The following is a 16,720-nucleotide window of genomic DNA, read 5'->3' as shown; positions in this document are numbered from 1 at the left end:
ACGGCCGCCTCGCGTTTGGCCTCGATCGAAAAGTGGCCGCCGCGGCCGGGATTCGATCCCGCATCCTTGGGCATAGTAGTCGAGCCCCCTAACCACTGCACCACCACGGTGGGACCGGAAGCCGATTTCACTGGTGCTTACACAATGCAGTACCGCCCAGGAAGCCTTTGATGCAAATGTCTGCATGAGCTGCCCGCATTCCTAATCTACTGGGGGGTACTAAGCGAAATGTGGATGTTGCTTGTATGCATGTATGCTTGTATTAGTATTAGAACCTTAAAGCACTCTGAGAACCTGGCGCAAGAAAACGCCGCGTTGAAGCAAAAGCAATTTTTCGTCCACGCCTACATGGCGGAAGCACAGCTAGTAGTTCAAGAATCACCTATAGATAAAGGTTTTCAAATGCGGTTACCTGATATAAATTTAGTGAATTCATGACGTCAGGTTGATTGTAATGCTTCACAAACGACATCAAAGGTGTGCAGAACTCTATGACAGACTGCGGATTTAGTATCGACGACTCCTTGCTTTCGGGTGCTTTCAACAAATGTGGATATGTAATATTTAAGTTATACTCTATAAGTAATCAAAAGATTCTTCTCATCAGCAATACCCTCAGCTCCCATCAGCTACACGAGAGATAACATCATTGTTCACTGTCTCGCTGCTAAAGAAAAATAAACAAAATAACTGAACGACGGGGAACATGCGGGAGCTGAAATCAAGCACCATTAAGTGAAGATAGAAGCAGTAGCGATAGCAGCTGCGCAGATGGACGAATGTTTCTAAAGAGCCCCAGTAATTTATGTTAAACTGTGCAAACTTATATTTTACTTGCATCACGCAAACTCGGCCAAATGTTCTGGTCCTCTCAGTGCAGTTTGTACTTTACGATTTGTAGGATGTGAAATACGTTGCCCCGAACGACGAATTGTGGTGTGGAACCGGCAAGCCGACTTCGCTTTCAAAGAAAAGCCTATGAAGACATGTTTCCCATTAGACGTACGGCACTCTTTTCAAGCAGGGCTACAACAAAGCAGCGATTCTGTATGCGTTTAAGCGTTACCTCCGTAGTTGTATAACGGTCAAGTTCGACCTTGGCTTCAGATGTGTCAGCTACTGCGGCGTTTAGCAGCGCGTTAAGTTGAGCTAGTTGGTAGGGATTCATAATAAACCAGCGCTTTTACTGTGTCCTTCCTTCTCTGCTCGGTTGTATTTTGCGATGTTTTATTATGAACAGCCACAGTTGCTAAGCGGGAGTACAATACGGAAAATGCATCATCACCCGCTCCTTTGGCCCACAATCGTGGGCGACGCGATGTCCAACACACACAACAGAAAATAACAGTAACAAAAAAAGTCGTGGTATACTGCGGCGCATCACATTCAGTACGCACCCAGGTCGCAGCCTTGCGGAATGGGCTTCTGGCAGTTCGCGACGAGCACGGCAACCGCGGAGACAACCGAGCACGTCCAGATAAGTCGGGCCGCACCGCCGCCGAGCCACCGCATGGCGCCGCCACCCACGTTCCGGTGTCGCTGCTGAGCTGATGCTCAAGCGACGCCGTTCTTGCGAAGGAGGCAAAAAGCAGAAGCGCTATCTGGGAGTGTGCTTCCGAAGACGCTTACCCGAGCGACACCTTCCCCTCCTCTCCAACCTGTCCGCCTCTCCGCTATTTTTCTCCCCCGCCTCTCTGATCGTTGTTAAAAGTGAACCAGTAACGCTTACTGGTTATGAACGCGGTTTGTCAGCGCTTGCTGCTCGGTCTCGCAATGTCGCTCTGCGTTCTCTTTCTAATCTACTCTGTCTTTACATGCTGGCCCCTTTCCTTATTCTTCCCTTCTCATTTATCGCTGAGTATCACTCTGCTTTTTGGTAATGGTTTCCACAATCCGCTTTTTTGCGTTGTTTTTTTCGCAGGTCCGCCTGGAATATCAATTTCCTCCCCAACCTGTTGCTTTTATGCCGCGGCCTGTTTGATTTTCCGGTTTATTTCATTTACTATCATAAAGATATTTCTGTCCCTCTTATCGAAAGCCGATTCCTTTACTTTGCGTTCTCGTACGCTTCATTGGAGTATTATTTTGATTTACTGTCTCACTTCCGATCCCTTCAGTTTCCCATCTGGTTGCCATTTCTTTTGCTAGTTCTATGACTAGTATTTCTATCCATTCGTTCAGCGTTTCCAGCTGCCTACAGCGCCCTTATCAATTCGAGCCTTGCGTTTGAGAAGGACTTAAAAAACAGAAAGTGAAGAAAGAAGCGAAATGAAGGCAAGAAAATCGAGAAAAGCGGCGCCGAGAAGCTTCGAAGAATCGTCGTGTCTCGTCCCTATTGAGCGGTCCCCATCGTCTGCCGTCGATTCAAAAGTGCCTTTGTAAGACGCACCTGTCAGAGCGATTCTTACTTCACAGAGCGGAGGCAATTTACGGACGTCAGGTGCGATCCAAGCTCAGAACACACGAGACGTCTGTCGGTTGCGACCTCACGCGCTTGGTGCCCGTATCCTTTCCTCTTTCTATTATTCCCTAGTCCCTTCGTGGGCATCGCGAGTGCGATGTTTTCTGCTTTGTTCTAGGGACACTGAACATTTCGCGAGGCGATATCAATTGCAAAGGAGGTGGAAGAGAAACGGAAGGATAATATGTACGACCGGTGTATGAAGTGATTGCGATATGTTTGCCCTACCCTAGCAAGAACTCAACGCGTTCCGTTGGAAAAGACGAAGAAGCACCCTCTTTCGATCCTGCAAACCTGTTTATCGCTTAATCGCATATGGCTCTTCACTTCCGTCGCGGTGAACGCGAGGATGATGTAGGAAAGGATACCGGTGAGCCACCTGTCTAGAGTGTCGAACAGCTTCACCCACAGGCGAGTACGAAAACACATATTGGACCAGAACTGAAACAACCGCAAGAACACAACATAAACAAAATTTCCGGCATCCTTTATGTCTATTTCAGCGCAACGTTTACGCAGAGTTCATTCCGTTGTATACAGTCCAGACCCGCACATGCACTTGAAATGCCCAACTCTAAGGCACAAAGATAGTCCTTTTTTTTCTACTCCTTAGGAACTATCAACTTCACATACACCTGCTGCCATACAACACACACCTGCCGCCACAGAGAAACATTCTGAATGCCAGGCCCACAAATGTCAGGGCAGAAATCAGAACCGTGCGCTACTTTGTCATACTGCATCTTCAACAAAAAAGCACTTTGTTCAGATGGCTGAGCACGTATAACACCGCTTAGGCCTGTCGTGCTAGGAGTGGCTCAATGCATACACCACTATATCTCCGAATGCTCCAATCCTTCCAGCCCATTAATCACTGTCTCGTTTTATCGTTGCTTCGTTTTGTTCCGGATTTTAAGGCGGACTCCGGTCGGACTTTCCCAAACGCGCGGCACACGAAAGAACCCCGGAGAACCGTAAGGCTCGAAGAAAGGGAGATTTGGACGCAAAGCGGTCGGCTAAAGGAACACAGTCCACGCGTGCGCGCACGAATTTTCTTTTTTCTGTTCCGTAATATCTTTGTGCGCCGCTCTCTCTCGTATTCAGGCTAGCTCGTCTCATTTCCCGACGGTGGGCGGCGGTGCGTTCAGGCTGAGGACCACTATATGCACGCTCAATTTTTGTTCCTCTAGAAGCCGTGTCTGGGAATAAAGCGCGCCCGGGTAAGAGGACGGCAGCATTTTTGCGCTCCATTGTTTCCTTATTTTTCAATTCCCTTCGGCTACTATAGTACACTTCGAGCACTGCGCGTTGTTAAAAGCACGAGACGCGTGCTAAGACCGCGTCCAGTATTCGTTGCCCGAAGATAAAGTAGAAAGGACTTTTCAAAATATAGAAAGGGCGAGAGGGAAGGGCGGGCTAGTAGAACACATACCAGTGGGAACAGGGCACACGGAAGCTTTTATGAGCGAAAATTCACGGAAGGTGGCGTGATTCGCAATCTTCAAGCGCCCCATTTCTTCCAGGATGCTCTTTCAGCCCGGATGTTTCTTCCTGTGATTTGACCAGAGCTGGCCGGATTAGAGAGGAGCGTGGCCGCGTTTTTCGTAGCGTCTCTTCGTAGCTTCGCGAATCGGCGAGGCAAAAAATAAACATTTCAAGAGCGACGAGGGTAACTATGCAAGAAGAGCGCGTCGAAGGACGACACGTGAAGCAAAAGCCACGTTGAAGCCTCCACAGCCTGCTTCACTGAGGCAACGAAAAGGTTGCATGTAGAACGAAGCTCGTTTGGCGAGCAGGATGTGAATGGGAAGACAAAAAGGAGGCAGGAGAACGTTGTGCCGCTTTCACTTTTGTAGGAAGCGACAAGTTCCAGCCGAAGCTATTTGCATGCACAACTGGAGTATGCGCTGGAAGGGGTTTCCTAAGGCGCAAGAAGGGCTTGCCATACGGGTTACTTTCGTTTAATGCATTTGAGACACAAGTCGTAGAAGCGAGGCGCTACTTTCAACAGAGTACTTACTATGATAGCGCAAGCCTGTGCAATACAAGTCACACACTCTTGTAATGAATGGAGACCCGTGAGCTTGAGGCGGCGGCATCCACCCGTTCGCCAACTGCATGCAACCGGAAGCCATCGCATGGAGCTCTTCGCTTCCACCTCACTGCAGAGAAGTATAGTGGCCAGGAGCACAACTCGCAAGACACTGCAGAGGAAGCGCACTCCTGTTGCGTCACGAAAACGCAGCACACCAACGGGTTGGTATAAGCTCCCTCGGCAGCAGTGCTGAGGCCGTTACGTCTTTTATTCATGAGTCCGCTTCGACCGGAACAAGGCACGCGAGGCGGCCCGTTAGAAGGGCGAAGAGGTATCGATCGGAACGCCGACAAGATCGGGAGAGCACTTGCGGATGGCCGCCGTCCGGTTTAATTATGAATTTTTGACGATGCACTTGGAGACACGCACCGCAACGGTGGGCGGTGACATTGTACCATCGTGCGAGTGGTCACACTGAAGGCCTCTTTCGCTGTACTGCAGAAGGAAGCTGATCCAGTGGGGATTCAGAGGCGTGGCCTTAGCCACCTTGAATCTTCGGGCAGTGCGGATGAGGCCACTTTTGACGGTTTCATTATTACCCCATTCCACGGAGATTACGAGATTAAGAAAAACGACGATGAAAAGCCTAAAGAAAATAAAGACATTATTCAGAGAGAATGAAAGGAGAAATAGTAAAGAAATGACACACTAAATACCATGGAATGAAATACGTCGTTTTTATCGTCCAACAACAGGTGATAAGTTAGTTCTGCGTGAACATTAATACAATTACAGTTTTGTTTTCTATTTGCTTTGGGCGGCGTTGTTTGAATAGTTTGGTGGGAATGTAAAATGGGTGGCTGATGGCATCGGGGAATATAGAAAAGGTACAAACATAGTTTTCCACACGAACATATTATATTTTTATTTAGGTTTTCTAACTTTTATGACCGACTTACCTTGATGCCATTCGCGGTTTAAATCTGCACGTATTCCTAAAGCGCTTACGAACGACATCGGAAATAGTCTGGGTACTCATTTAATGTTACTTAGCAAGCTTGAATACGGGTCAGTTACGGCACACACCCGCCGTGACGTCATGAAAGCATCATTTCGTCTCCTGGACGACTTTCAGTATATGTACTACGTGTATGCGTAGAATTAGTACCGCTATACCTGTGCTTTACATATACGCCGTGAATCTTTTTTCTACAAAAGAATGGGAATAACTGCGTGCGAGACACTGCAACTGAGGCTATTATACGGCCTCTGTTATCTCTGCAGCGAGAACAACATTCCAATAATAGCATAGTAGTAGCTAAAAGTTCGGAGCAGATTTGAGCGTCTAGGAGGATGAACCGGCACGCACGCACGCACGCACGCACAAGCAATTACACGCACACACGCACGCACACACACACACGCACACGCACGCACACGCACACACACACCCACGTACACACACACGCACACACACGAACGCACGCACACACACACACACATACACGAACGCACACACACACGCACACACACACGCACGCACGCACACACACGCATACACACACACGCACACACGCACGCACACACATACACGAACGCACGCACGCACACACACACTTACGCACGCACACACACACATACACACACGCACACACACACGTACGCACGCACGCACACACACGCACAAAACACAAGCCCGCAAAGACATCAGCAGTCATAAGGAGCATCCAGGATAACGATGATGAAACATTATGAAGGTCTGACTTGACAGTTAGGGATTTCTGCTGTCGTTGTGCCGTTTAGGTTTCGTGCAAGCTGCATTGTTTCAGAGCAAATAGCGGTAAACATGAAATACCTGGTGAACAACGGGTTTTTGCTTGCGAGATACCGCAGCCACGATACGACTAATTCCCCGAAGGAAATCCCCGCCATTGGTTAAGACTAAGGCAAGACTAAGGATAAGACTAATTCTTAATCATAGTGTAGTCTTAGCCTAAGACTAAGACTAAGTCCACGGACTAAGTACTACACTTTTGTATCTCTACAGTAAAGCCGCCTAAGTAAAGGAGGAAAAAAAAATGAACACAAAGAAAAGAGCGTAGCTTGCTGCCTTTATGAATTCCTATTACGCGTCCATGCGATGACACCTTGTTGAGCGTAAACCAGCTGCATGCTAATCATGTACGGCACAGAGATAGTGGAAGATTTATTCCCCCTTCCCCCTCCCCCTTCTCAATTTCTTGCAAGCAACCAGAATAATAGCAGAATGTTTTGTATTGATGTGGTGTCGCTGCAAAAACCAAAATGCTTTGAGCCCAGGCCAGAATCTGCAGAGCTGAACATTTACTTGACGATACCTACAGCTAATCAGTGTCACCGCAACGTTGCACTAGGGTGAACAAATATATCCCAAGTTTTAATATTTGCGCCAACTGTGGAAGTTCCCCGAGACGCTAAAACTATCGCAATTCCAGCTTAAAATATATCGATAGCTCCGAAATCAGGCCGCCGGGAATAGATCAGATTATGTATATGCGTTGCGACATGCCCACTTAACCAATTACAAATGGGCTGGTTCAGTGTAAAAGAGTTCACAGTGGAGGGAAGGCTGTGCGATTGTTATTTGTTTCTTAAGTTAAGGACATTATTAACATGAATGGGCTGCTTTGAAAATATCGGACTCAGCTGTCTGGAAACGGCTGAGTTGAAGGGCCGAGAAATAATTCTAGCAGTGGACTAGTTCTCTTTCTACGGAGCAACAGGTTTTGTTTATACACCGCAGCAAAGAGCGGCAGATTCCCAAAGAAATGGCTGTGCAATACGAAGAGCTTCCCATAAGAGACGGTGTACAAATTCCTTAAAAAAATTAGTTGTGGTTTAACACTGAGCTGCAGCGGTGGCGTAGCGATAGAACATCTGCCTCGCATGCAAGAGGACCGGGGTTGAAATCCCGGTGCCATGCAATTCTCTACCGGATAAAAAAAAAGAAAAATCCGTGTGTTGATGGAATTGCATAAACAGGTTTGGGGTGCGACCTGATGCCGGTGGTCACCTCTCCGGCAACGCGCTCCCTCACCAGAACAGGAGTTGGCCACCTTGGTGCAGTAATTGGCCGCAACCTCTCATGATAAGCTCCATGAAACCCCGGCTCTCAGTCACCAGCGGCTGCAGAACAACTGACCACGGCGGCGGTCAGACCTGTGACGCAGCAGGGGGTGCTAAGAATCTCTGGCTCCGCTGGACAGGCCGCTATTGGAAACTGACCCTGGCAACGTTTAACGCTAGAACCCTAGCTAGTGAAGCTATAGTTTAGCAGTGCTGTTAGAGGAACTAGAGGATGAAATGGGATGGCATAGGGCTTAGTGAGGTTAGAAGGCCGAATGAGGCATATATTGTACTAAAGGATGGGCGTGTACTGTGCTATCGAGGTTTACCGGAGAGGCGAGAACTAGGAGTAGGTTTCCTTGTCAATAAGTATACAGCGGGCAATATAGATGAATTCTATAGTATAAATGAGAGGGTGACAGGCATCGTAATTAGGCTTAATAAGCGGTATAAACTGAAGGTTGTACAGGCCTATGCACCCACATGTAGTTATGATGACCAGGCAGTTCAAAGCTTCTACGAAGATGTAGAATCGGCAATGCGAAAAGTAAAGACGCAGTATACTGTACTAATGGGCGACTTCAATGCCAAGGTAGGGAAAAAGCAGGCAGGAGACCAGGCAGTAGGTGACTATGGCATTGGTTCTAGGAATAGCAGGGAGGCATTACTAGTTGAGTTTGCAGAGCGCAGTAACTTAAGAATCATGAATACCTTCTTCAGCAAACGGAAGAACCAGAAATGGACATGTAAAAGTCCAAACGGGGAGACTAAAAATGAGATTGACTTCATGCTGTGTTCAACCCCCGCCATTATACAAGATGTATAAGGTAATCGGAAAAGTGCGATGCAGTGACCACAGGATGAGGTCCCGAGTTAGCCTAAATCTGAAGAAGGAACGCAACAGATTAGTAAGAAAGAAACCCATCAACGAATTAGTGGTGAGGGGCAGGGCAGAAGAGTTCAGGATCTCGCTACAGAACAGATATTCAGCTCTAACTGAGGATGGCGACATTACCCTAGAAGTAATGAACAATAATTTCAGAGATATCGTTACTGAGTGCGCTGTAGAAGTAGGCGGTAGGCTAGTTAGAGAGGGTACCGGTAAGGTGTCTAAGCAGACGAAAGATTTGATTAAGAAACGCCACAGTATGAAAGCTTCCAATTTAACAGACCAGATAGAATTGGCAGAGATGTCAAAGCTGATCAATAAGCGCAAGGTGGCCGATATAAGGAAGTATAACATGGAGAAAATTGAGCATGCTGTAAAGAACGGAGGAAGCCTTAAAGCAGCAAAGAAGGAATTGGGCATAGGTAAAAACCAGATGTATGCGATAAGGGACAAGGCGGGCAACGTCATCACGAATAAGATATTCAAAGTAGCCGAGGAGTTCTATACAGATCTCTACAGCAGCCAAAGTAGTGAGGACCGTAATGAGATTGGCGGCAGGGAAAAACAGTCAGACGTTCCACCAGTGATGAAGGACGAGGTCAAGAAAGCATTAGAAACTATGAAAAGGGGGAAATCAGCTGGAGAGGGTCGGATAACTACAGATTTGTTAAAAGACGGGAGGGGGGGGGGATATCGTGCTAGAAAAACTCGCCACCCTGTATACGCAGTGCCTGGTGTCATCGACGGTACTGGAACCATGGAAGAATGCAAACATTATCCTCATTGATAAGAAAGGGGACTCTAAGGACCTGAATAATTACAGACCAATAAGCTTACTGTCTGTTACGTATAAGGTATTTACTAAGGTTATCGCTAATAGAATCAAGACAACCTTAGACTGCAATCAAGCAAATGATCAAGCAGGTTTTCGGAAACGGTACTCTACTATTGATCATATCCATACCATCAACCAGGTGACAGAAAAATGCTCAGAATATAACCAGCCCTTATACATAGCATTCATTGATTACGAAAAAAGAATTTGACTCAGTTGAAACTTCGGCGGTGATGCAGGCATTGCGAAATCAGGGGTGTAGACGAGCCGTACGTGACAGTGCTGGAAGATATATATAGTGGCTGCACAGCAACCATAGTTCTGCATAAAGAAAGTAACAAAATTTCCATAAAGAAAGATGTTAGGCAAGGAGACAGGATCTCCCCAGTACTATTCACAGCTTGCTTAGAGGAAATATTCAGAGACTTGGAATGGAAGCAGTTAGGGATAAGGGTAGATGGTGAATACCTTAGTAATCTGCGATTCGCTGATGACATTGCCTTGCTAAGTAACTCGGGGGATGAACTGCAAATAATGATTGATGACCTAGACAGGAAAAGTAGAAAGGTAGACTTAAAAATCATTATGCAGAAGACTAAGGTAATGTTCAACAGCCTCGGGACGGAACAGCAGTTTACGTTGGGTAGCGAAGCACTGGAACTAGTAGGCGAATATGTCTACTTAGGACAGGTAGTAACCGCAGATCCGGACCATGAAAAGGAAATAACAAGAAGAATAAGATTGGAATGGAGCGCATTTGCAAGCACTCGCAGATTATGACTAGCAGCTTACTGGTATCGCTCAAGAGGAAAGTATACAACAGTTGCATCTTGCCTGTACTCAGCTATGGGGCTGAAACGTGGAGGCTAACCAAGAGACTTCTACTTACGTTGAGGGCAGCCCAGAGGGCTATTGAACGAAAAATGGTAGGGGTAACATTAAGAGATAGAAAGCGTGCAGAGTGGGTCAGAGAAATAACTCAAGTTACCGACATTCTAGTGGAAATTAAGAAGAAGAAATGGACATGGGCAGGACATGTAGTACGAAGAGAGGATAACCGATGGTCGCTGAGGGTAACAAACTGGATTCCAAGGGAAGGAAAGCGTAGCAGGGGGCGGCAGAAAGTTAGGTGGGCGGATGAGATTAAGAAGTTCGCAGGGGTCAAGTGGATGCAGCTAGCACAGAACCGGGTTAAGTGGAGAAATATGGGAGAGGCCTTCGCCCTGCAGTGGGCATAGTCAGGCTAATGATGATGATGATGATACACTGGTTAACCCTAGGTGAGTTGCGATAGCAACGGCGGAAGCTTCTTTTGCCTGCTACATTATTCTCCTATCACACCCTATCAGTGTAAGGTGCTACATTATTGGGAACACTTAAGCTCACCCTTTAAGAGTATGACGCGAGAGCGTAAGCTACCAGCCCACTCATAAATAAGAAGGGTTCAATGACGCTGAACCGAATATGGAGCGGAAGCATTAACTGCTGGTGACCGAGCGCTCTTCTTCTTCGTCTTCGTCTTCTTCGCCTCTGTTCAAGGTCAAATGTGTCCCTTTCCGGGACTACGCGACGGGCCGAAACCTGGCTTAGTATTGCTATCGCAATAAAACGTGTTTTGTTCATTGCATTGCCATGTACCCCTGTGCATGTCAATCTGTAGAGCAAATCAAATAGGAACGAAAAACGTATATGAGTTCCCTAGTTGCAACGCCATCCGACGCCAGCGCCATTAACGGAATTGCCTTTCTGCAGCTTTAGTACTGCGCGATCGTTGTATTTCACTGTCTTATGCACTGTAAAGAAAAAAACGCTCGGGAGCAGACACAATGAAAAAAAAAAAGTGACTAAAATTAAGAGCGTTCTCGCGGAGTCGCTTGGTTATGCAAAATGGCCCAGTCGAAAAACACTACAGAACTGTGTCAAAAATACGACAAAATTTCCTGTAGTTCTGTCGTAACCATCAGATTTTTCTGTAGTTCTGTAGTACTTTTCTGTAGTTCTGTAGTTTTTCTGTAGTATATTTCTGTTGTCTGTAGTTCGGCTGCACTTTTCCGTTGTAACTACAGAAATATCTGATGTTACTACAGAATGTTCTGTTGTCACAACAGGTTTCCCGTCAAAAACCGCACAGAAATTCTGTCGTAACATCAGAAAATTTTCTGTAGTTTTTTCCGACTGGGGGGAAGTTAATAAAACCGTATAAGAGACGCAGTAGATTTTGAAGAAAGCAGTCTATATGCCTTTAAAAACCCGTGGTTTCCTTTCAAATGCCACGCAAGCAGAGCGCATTAAATGCAAAGTTAATGCTAGGACTGTCGTGTGAGATTTAAGCAAACGTCTGTTTCCCATGGCGGATAAAGAAGGGGCGAGAAAAAGCGCAGCCGGCGAGGCCCGGAATAAGGATCAGCAGGGCGTGCATAAGCGGATTATCTGTGACATCTGCATATGAAAGTCCCTGCGGCTAGCCTCGCGACGTAACGTCTGGAGAAGGAAACGAGCGGAACGCTGTGAATCGCTTCCGTTGTTTATGGCGCGGGATTTCAGTTTCTTAATTGGATTCGTTTTGGGCCTTCCGGTTATCGGGGGAGGAACACATGATTTTATTTCGTGACAAAAGGGACGCAATGAAGTAAATGTTTAAGACGTCAGAAAGCGTTGCCTTAGCCAATGACGCGAATATGTAATTAAGATTTTTTTTTTTTAATGCAAGAAACTCCCTCCATCTATGCCAGAGTATTCTCTCTCTGAAACACGAGACACGTTGAAATCCACTTCGAACAAGAGCTGGTTTTCATCATTTATGCGGACGATAGAGACACTGGATTGAGCGCGCGCTGACAGGTGTTTTTGGAAAGAAAAATAATTGAAAGAAAATGACGTTCCCTACACAAGAAAGAGGCTTGGTTTGTGAGATATGCCGAAAGGATTGTGGCCATAATGTGGCGCTGCCATGTTACCTTTGGCTACAGAATGTCCTCTTATAAGAAATGTCGACGGATCCACTATTTTGAGGCATTTCATCGGCATTCGTGGAAAAGTAAAATAAGGCTGGAGCGCGCAGTACTACCTGAGACTAACCTGAAATTTGTTTATTAGTATATGGTTTCTATTTTGACATTATATTATTCATAACATACTGTTACTTATTCTATTTTATTAAAGTGCAAAGGAAGCCAAGGGCCCCTCATGCTGTGAACAAGCAGCTTTTACCTTGAGCCCTTTCATTTATTTGTAACTGGGCCCAAATAAATGAAATGAAATCAATAGTATAATATAGATTTGCTTTTTGCAATCCGTGCGAACTGTACAGCACGTGTAGTTACTAAAGCACACCCTTTGCTTATATAGCAGAAACATTTATTACTTTGTGCATCTAGTAACGAAAAATCGTTTTCTGCTTACCTCTAAAACTGCTACAATACAATGTACAGAGACCGTGCCACTCTTGTGAGTAGGAAGCTAGAACATAAAAGAGTGCACTTGCAAGTATTTAAGTGCTCATATTTCTTGCCGTTTGTTTCTGCCTTTAATAAATTTCCTAGTAGAAACAGATACTCCTTTTAAGCCAAAACGACGCGTCGTAGAACGAAGTACAATATCTTACAATATCATACAGATTTCTCATACTAAACTCGTACAAATCTCATATCATATCATACAAATATCATTCAGCGTATGAAAAATGTATGAGTTTGTATGACATTTGCATGAGCTTGATATGAGTTTATCATGAGAAATCTGTATGAGGTTATTGTGACTCTTACGGTTTTCTCGCTAGGGATCCATTATGACAAAAGAGAAATGCCACTCGCGCGCGCCATCTTGTATGTCCCGTCTGCACTAGTTTTCTCAACTTTTTTTTTTCTCCTTATTCTCAATCTGTATTAATCGCGATCGTTAAGCCCCTGCAACGTGCGAGAGCTACCGTACACGACTGCTGAAACACTCGCGAATGGGTGGCGCAAACTGCCCGCGGTGCGAGTTTAGTTGCTAATGTACGTACTTCCACAGAGACGGTCGTTTCCTGGCGTTAAACGTTCGGCGAGCAGCAGCACTCCAGCCCCAACCACCGACTGGCCGAATAGTGGAACGGTGATAATAAAGCGCCTTGAAAGGGGAACGGAAAGGCTGGCTCTCACAACGGTCATAAAGCTACAGCGCGTCCGGCGCAGATGCCGTGACACATGCAGCTGTCTCCAAGAAGAAAGGCGGCCTAAGTACCCGCCCTGAATGCGACATCTGCGACGCGCATTGATGAGCCGCCGCTCCTGCAAGGGATGCACTTTCGTGCTCGCCAAAGACGCCTTTCTCCGTCGCATCAGCGTCAAAACGGACGGCGGCCCGTCTATTCCAGCAGTGTCGCACTACTGCCTACACCATGACGAAGGTATACAGCGAATAAAGCGGTAATGCGAACGCCTATATTCCACTAAACGCTGCTCCTGGGAGCAGCGCATCCATATCAGTGCTTAACGTGTTTAGCGCTCCCGAGCAGCAGTGTTCCTTGTATTACATTTGCAGTGCACCAAACTTGGGTCGAAATAGTGCACTAACACTGAGTCCTCAATTTAATAGTACATCGTAGCGCATATACTGTGGATTACTGCATTATTTAACGTTAGTGATGCAAGTATGACCATACTTTGTAATGCATGTTGTATGGTGTTTTGCCGATTACGACGGTTTACTTCTGAGCCGCACTGTGTGTCCTGTAGTACACTCCTAGTGCTCCAAACCTCTTGAAGGCAATTAATCTTTGTCCTATACCTCTGCACAGGGAAAGAATTCCATGAATTAATGCCAAATTAGGGCTACCATACAGCTTAAAAGCAGACTTCATGGGCTACAAACTTTTAACGAAGACTGTACATAGTAGTTCTGCATACTGTGCTTTATTGCTGATGGGTGTACACAGCCTTCCTGGTAAGTAGTAAACGGTACAGCATGATAATGCTCTCATTAATGTGTCTATTTAATAATGTTGTGGGTGTGACGGAAGCACTTCGGATGATAAAGCATCCTTGTCTGAGATCTACCTCAGCATACCATCGCAGAGCCGGAAGAAAAGTCAACGCTCTATGAATGGCGCCATCATTTTTGGCCAGGGGCACCTGGCCTAAAATGGCATCGTATTTCCAGTTTGTTAACCTTCTTCAAATATGCTCTGCTTCCAATCGAACAGTTGGATCCTTAACCTTCGCTAAAATTATTACAAGTGTGAGTGGCCTTGAACATCATTCTTCATAGTCTGAAAATATTAATGCAGGTGAAAGGCATCACGAATTTCTGCACGCTGTCATTATCTGACCCAGTTATCAAGTGAGACTGCGAGCCGATAGCCGTCCAAAGTTTTACAATGCTACCCTCGACAATATCGCAAACCTCTGCGGAACAGACAGTGTGAAACCTCCACAAACATCTCCGTATGAACCTGATGAAAGGCTGCAGAAATAACGCGAACGCAGGGGAAGGAAAGCATAGCAGGGGGAGGCAGGAAGTTAGATGGGTGGAGGAGGTTGAGAAGATCGCAGGGGACAAGTGAATGCAGCTGGAACAGGACCGGGTTAGTTGTAGTAATACGGGAGAGGTCTTCGCCCTGCTGTGGGCATAATCCGGCCGCTGGTAATGATGATGATGCCGATTTTAGTGTTAGTGAAAACAATTTGACTTTGGACGGAAGCAGGAAGCTGGTAAAAAGGTTCGGCTAAATGTGTCGGATATTACTATCATTCAGAGGCTGACATACCTCCAGTGACTTACATACTTTATACCTAGTTTGCTGTATTAGCCTGCCTACAAATTTTGGATCTAGCCCTCAAAATTTGTAGTGATCAACGATTTCACAAAGTAGCCTACTTCTAGAGACCTACGCCCAACAACACTTCCCTCTCACTTTTTGAATTTCAAATTTGCCTTTTCCTAAACGGATTGTCCAGACGTGTGGGCATGTGATGCCTTCTAGTCATATATGTGTTCCTTCTGTATACATACTATTTTTGTTTCGGAGTAATATGATATTATCTCCTGCCCAGTCTGTTTTTCAACGGTATGCTTTGTTATAACCAGTTTTCCATTGTATAACGCTGTGCATATTTCATAATGTATGTCTTCATGCGATGTTTTTGTTTAGATTTATTTATGTAAAAAGTCTTCTTACGGGGTGGCTAGGCGTTTGCCAAGTGTCGATACACTTTTTGCTTGCTCTCCTCCGGTTTTCATTCCTTTGTAAATAATACAAACCAATATAAAGATGTTTAATCGCACAAATTTATAATACACATCTAACTTTTTCTTTCATTTTCTGGTCATTATAAAGTCGTTTTTCGCATGACACTAAACTTTTCTGCTCCAGGATTAATGACAAAAGAATCGAGTGTTCCAGAGAGAACAGTTCCTACTGTCTGCCAACAAAGCTCATAGCGTACACGAAGCCCATACTTCTCACTACTTAACCGATGGAACTTGAAGCTCACACAAAAGGGAAATAAGATGTTCATAAATGGAATGCCTCTGTTTCTTTGTCATGTATCCGGGACAGCGCTCATATTTTGTACTTCGAATGGCGGCCATTTCTTTTGTCAGAGAGAAACTAATTGGTCCTTTCCATCTAACTGGCGAGCCGTTAATAACAGTCAGTTGAAGATGCGCTTTCTACTCGGGCTCCTTTCGCTGCTTCCATGGCGGTTCACAAGAAGGAAGCTTCATTGTCCCTTTCTATCCGCCCATCGTGGTTCTCCTTATTGCTTTCTTTTGATGTCTCACCCCTTGCATGAACATGCAATTTACGATTGCACAGATATCGTCACGAACCAACGTGAAATGAACAGCATTTTTGAGTGAGTGCAGAGTTGTTGAACAGACTAGTCCAGATATACAAAAGGTTAACCATTTCCAGTGGCCAGCCACTCATGCATCATCATACATGAAACTCTGTGCTTATTATTTACCCGAAGTTAACAAAAAGCAGACATCCGTTTGAAAACTGCACGCTGTAACTTCCATTTCTTTAGAGGATTAGGGGATTCCGGCCCCCACTGATAAATTAGCGCGAAAGCAGTCTCGGGTGATTCATATTACGGAAACCTTTCAATCTCAAGCGCTTGAAATTTTTTTATTACATTCGTCGACCAAGCGTTTCTGCGCGCGACGTCTGGAATCACCGTGAAACTAAACTGGCGTACTATGTACCCAGTGGGGAAAGGCTACATCGACTGCCCTCAAATTCCAGAAAAATATCTATTGTTCGGCCCCGGTCAAGCCTACTATAGTCGGATACAACCAAAGCCTGCAGTAACCGCTTCACACAATTCCTCCGTGACAGTAAGTAGTGCTCTGTTAAGACTTATCTGGTTACCTAAATGAAAGCTAACCATCAGACTAAATTAAAAGCTCAAT

General features: G+C 45.6%; 1 protein-coding gene across 2 annotated transcripts in view; it reads right to left on the bottom strand.

The window, feature by feature from the left end:
• Positions 1–13,391, bottom strand: part of LOC146200262 (uncharacterized) — a 44,912-nt gene extending 31,521 nt beyond the window's left edge. For both annotated transcript variants that reach the window (XM_084592900.1, XM_084592901.1), the window contains exons 1-2: positions 13,329–13,391; positions 1,398–1,569 (exon numbers count right to left, since the gene is read on the bottom strand). In XM_084592900.1, the coding sequence (XP_084449026.1) occupies positions 1,398–1,512 (115 nt within the window). In that variant the 5' untranslated portion in view covers positions 1,513–1,569; positions 13,329–13,391. The remainder of the gene's footprint in view (positions 1–1,397; positions 1,570–13,328) is intronic.
• Positions 13,392–16,720: the final 3,329 nt, after the last annotated feature.

Source organism: Amblyomma maculatum, chromosome 2, assembly GCF_055883805.1.
Source record: "Amblyomma maculatum isolate TAMU_Amacu chromosome 2, ASM5588380v1, whole genome shotgun sequence".
Lineage (NCBI taxonomy): Eukaryota > Metazoa > Arthropoda > Arachnida > Ixodida > Ixodidae > Amblyomma > Amblyomma maculatum.
This window is presented reverse-complemented; position numbering and strand designations above follow the sequence as displayed.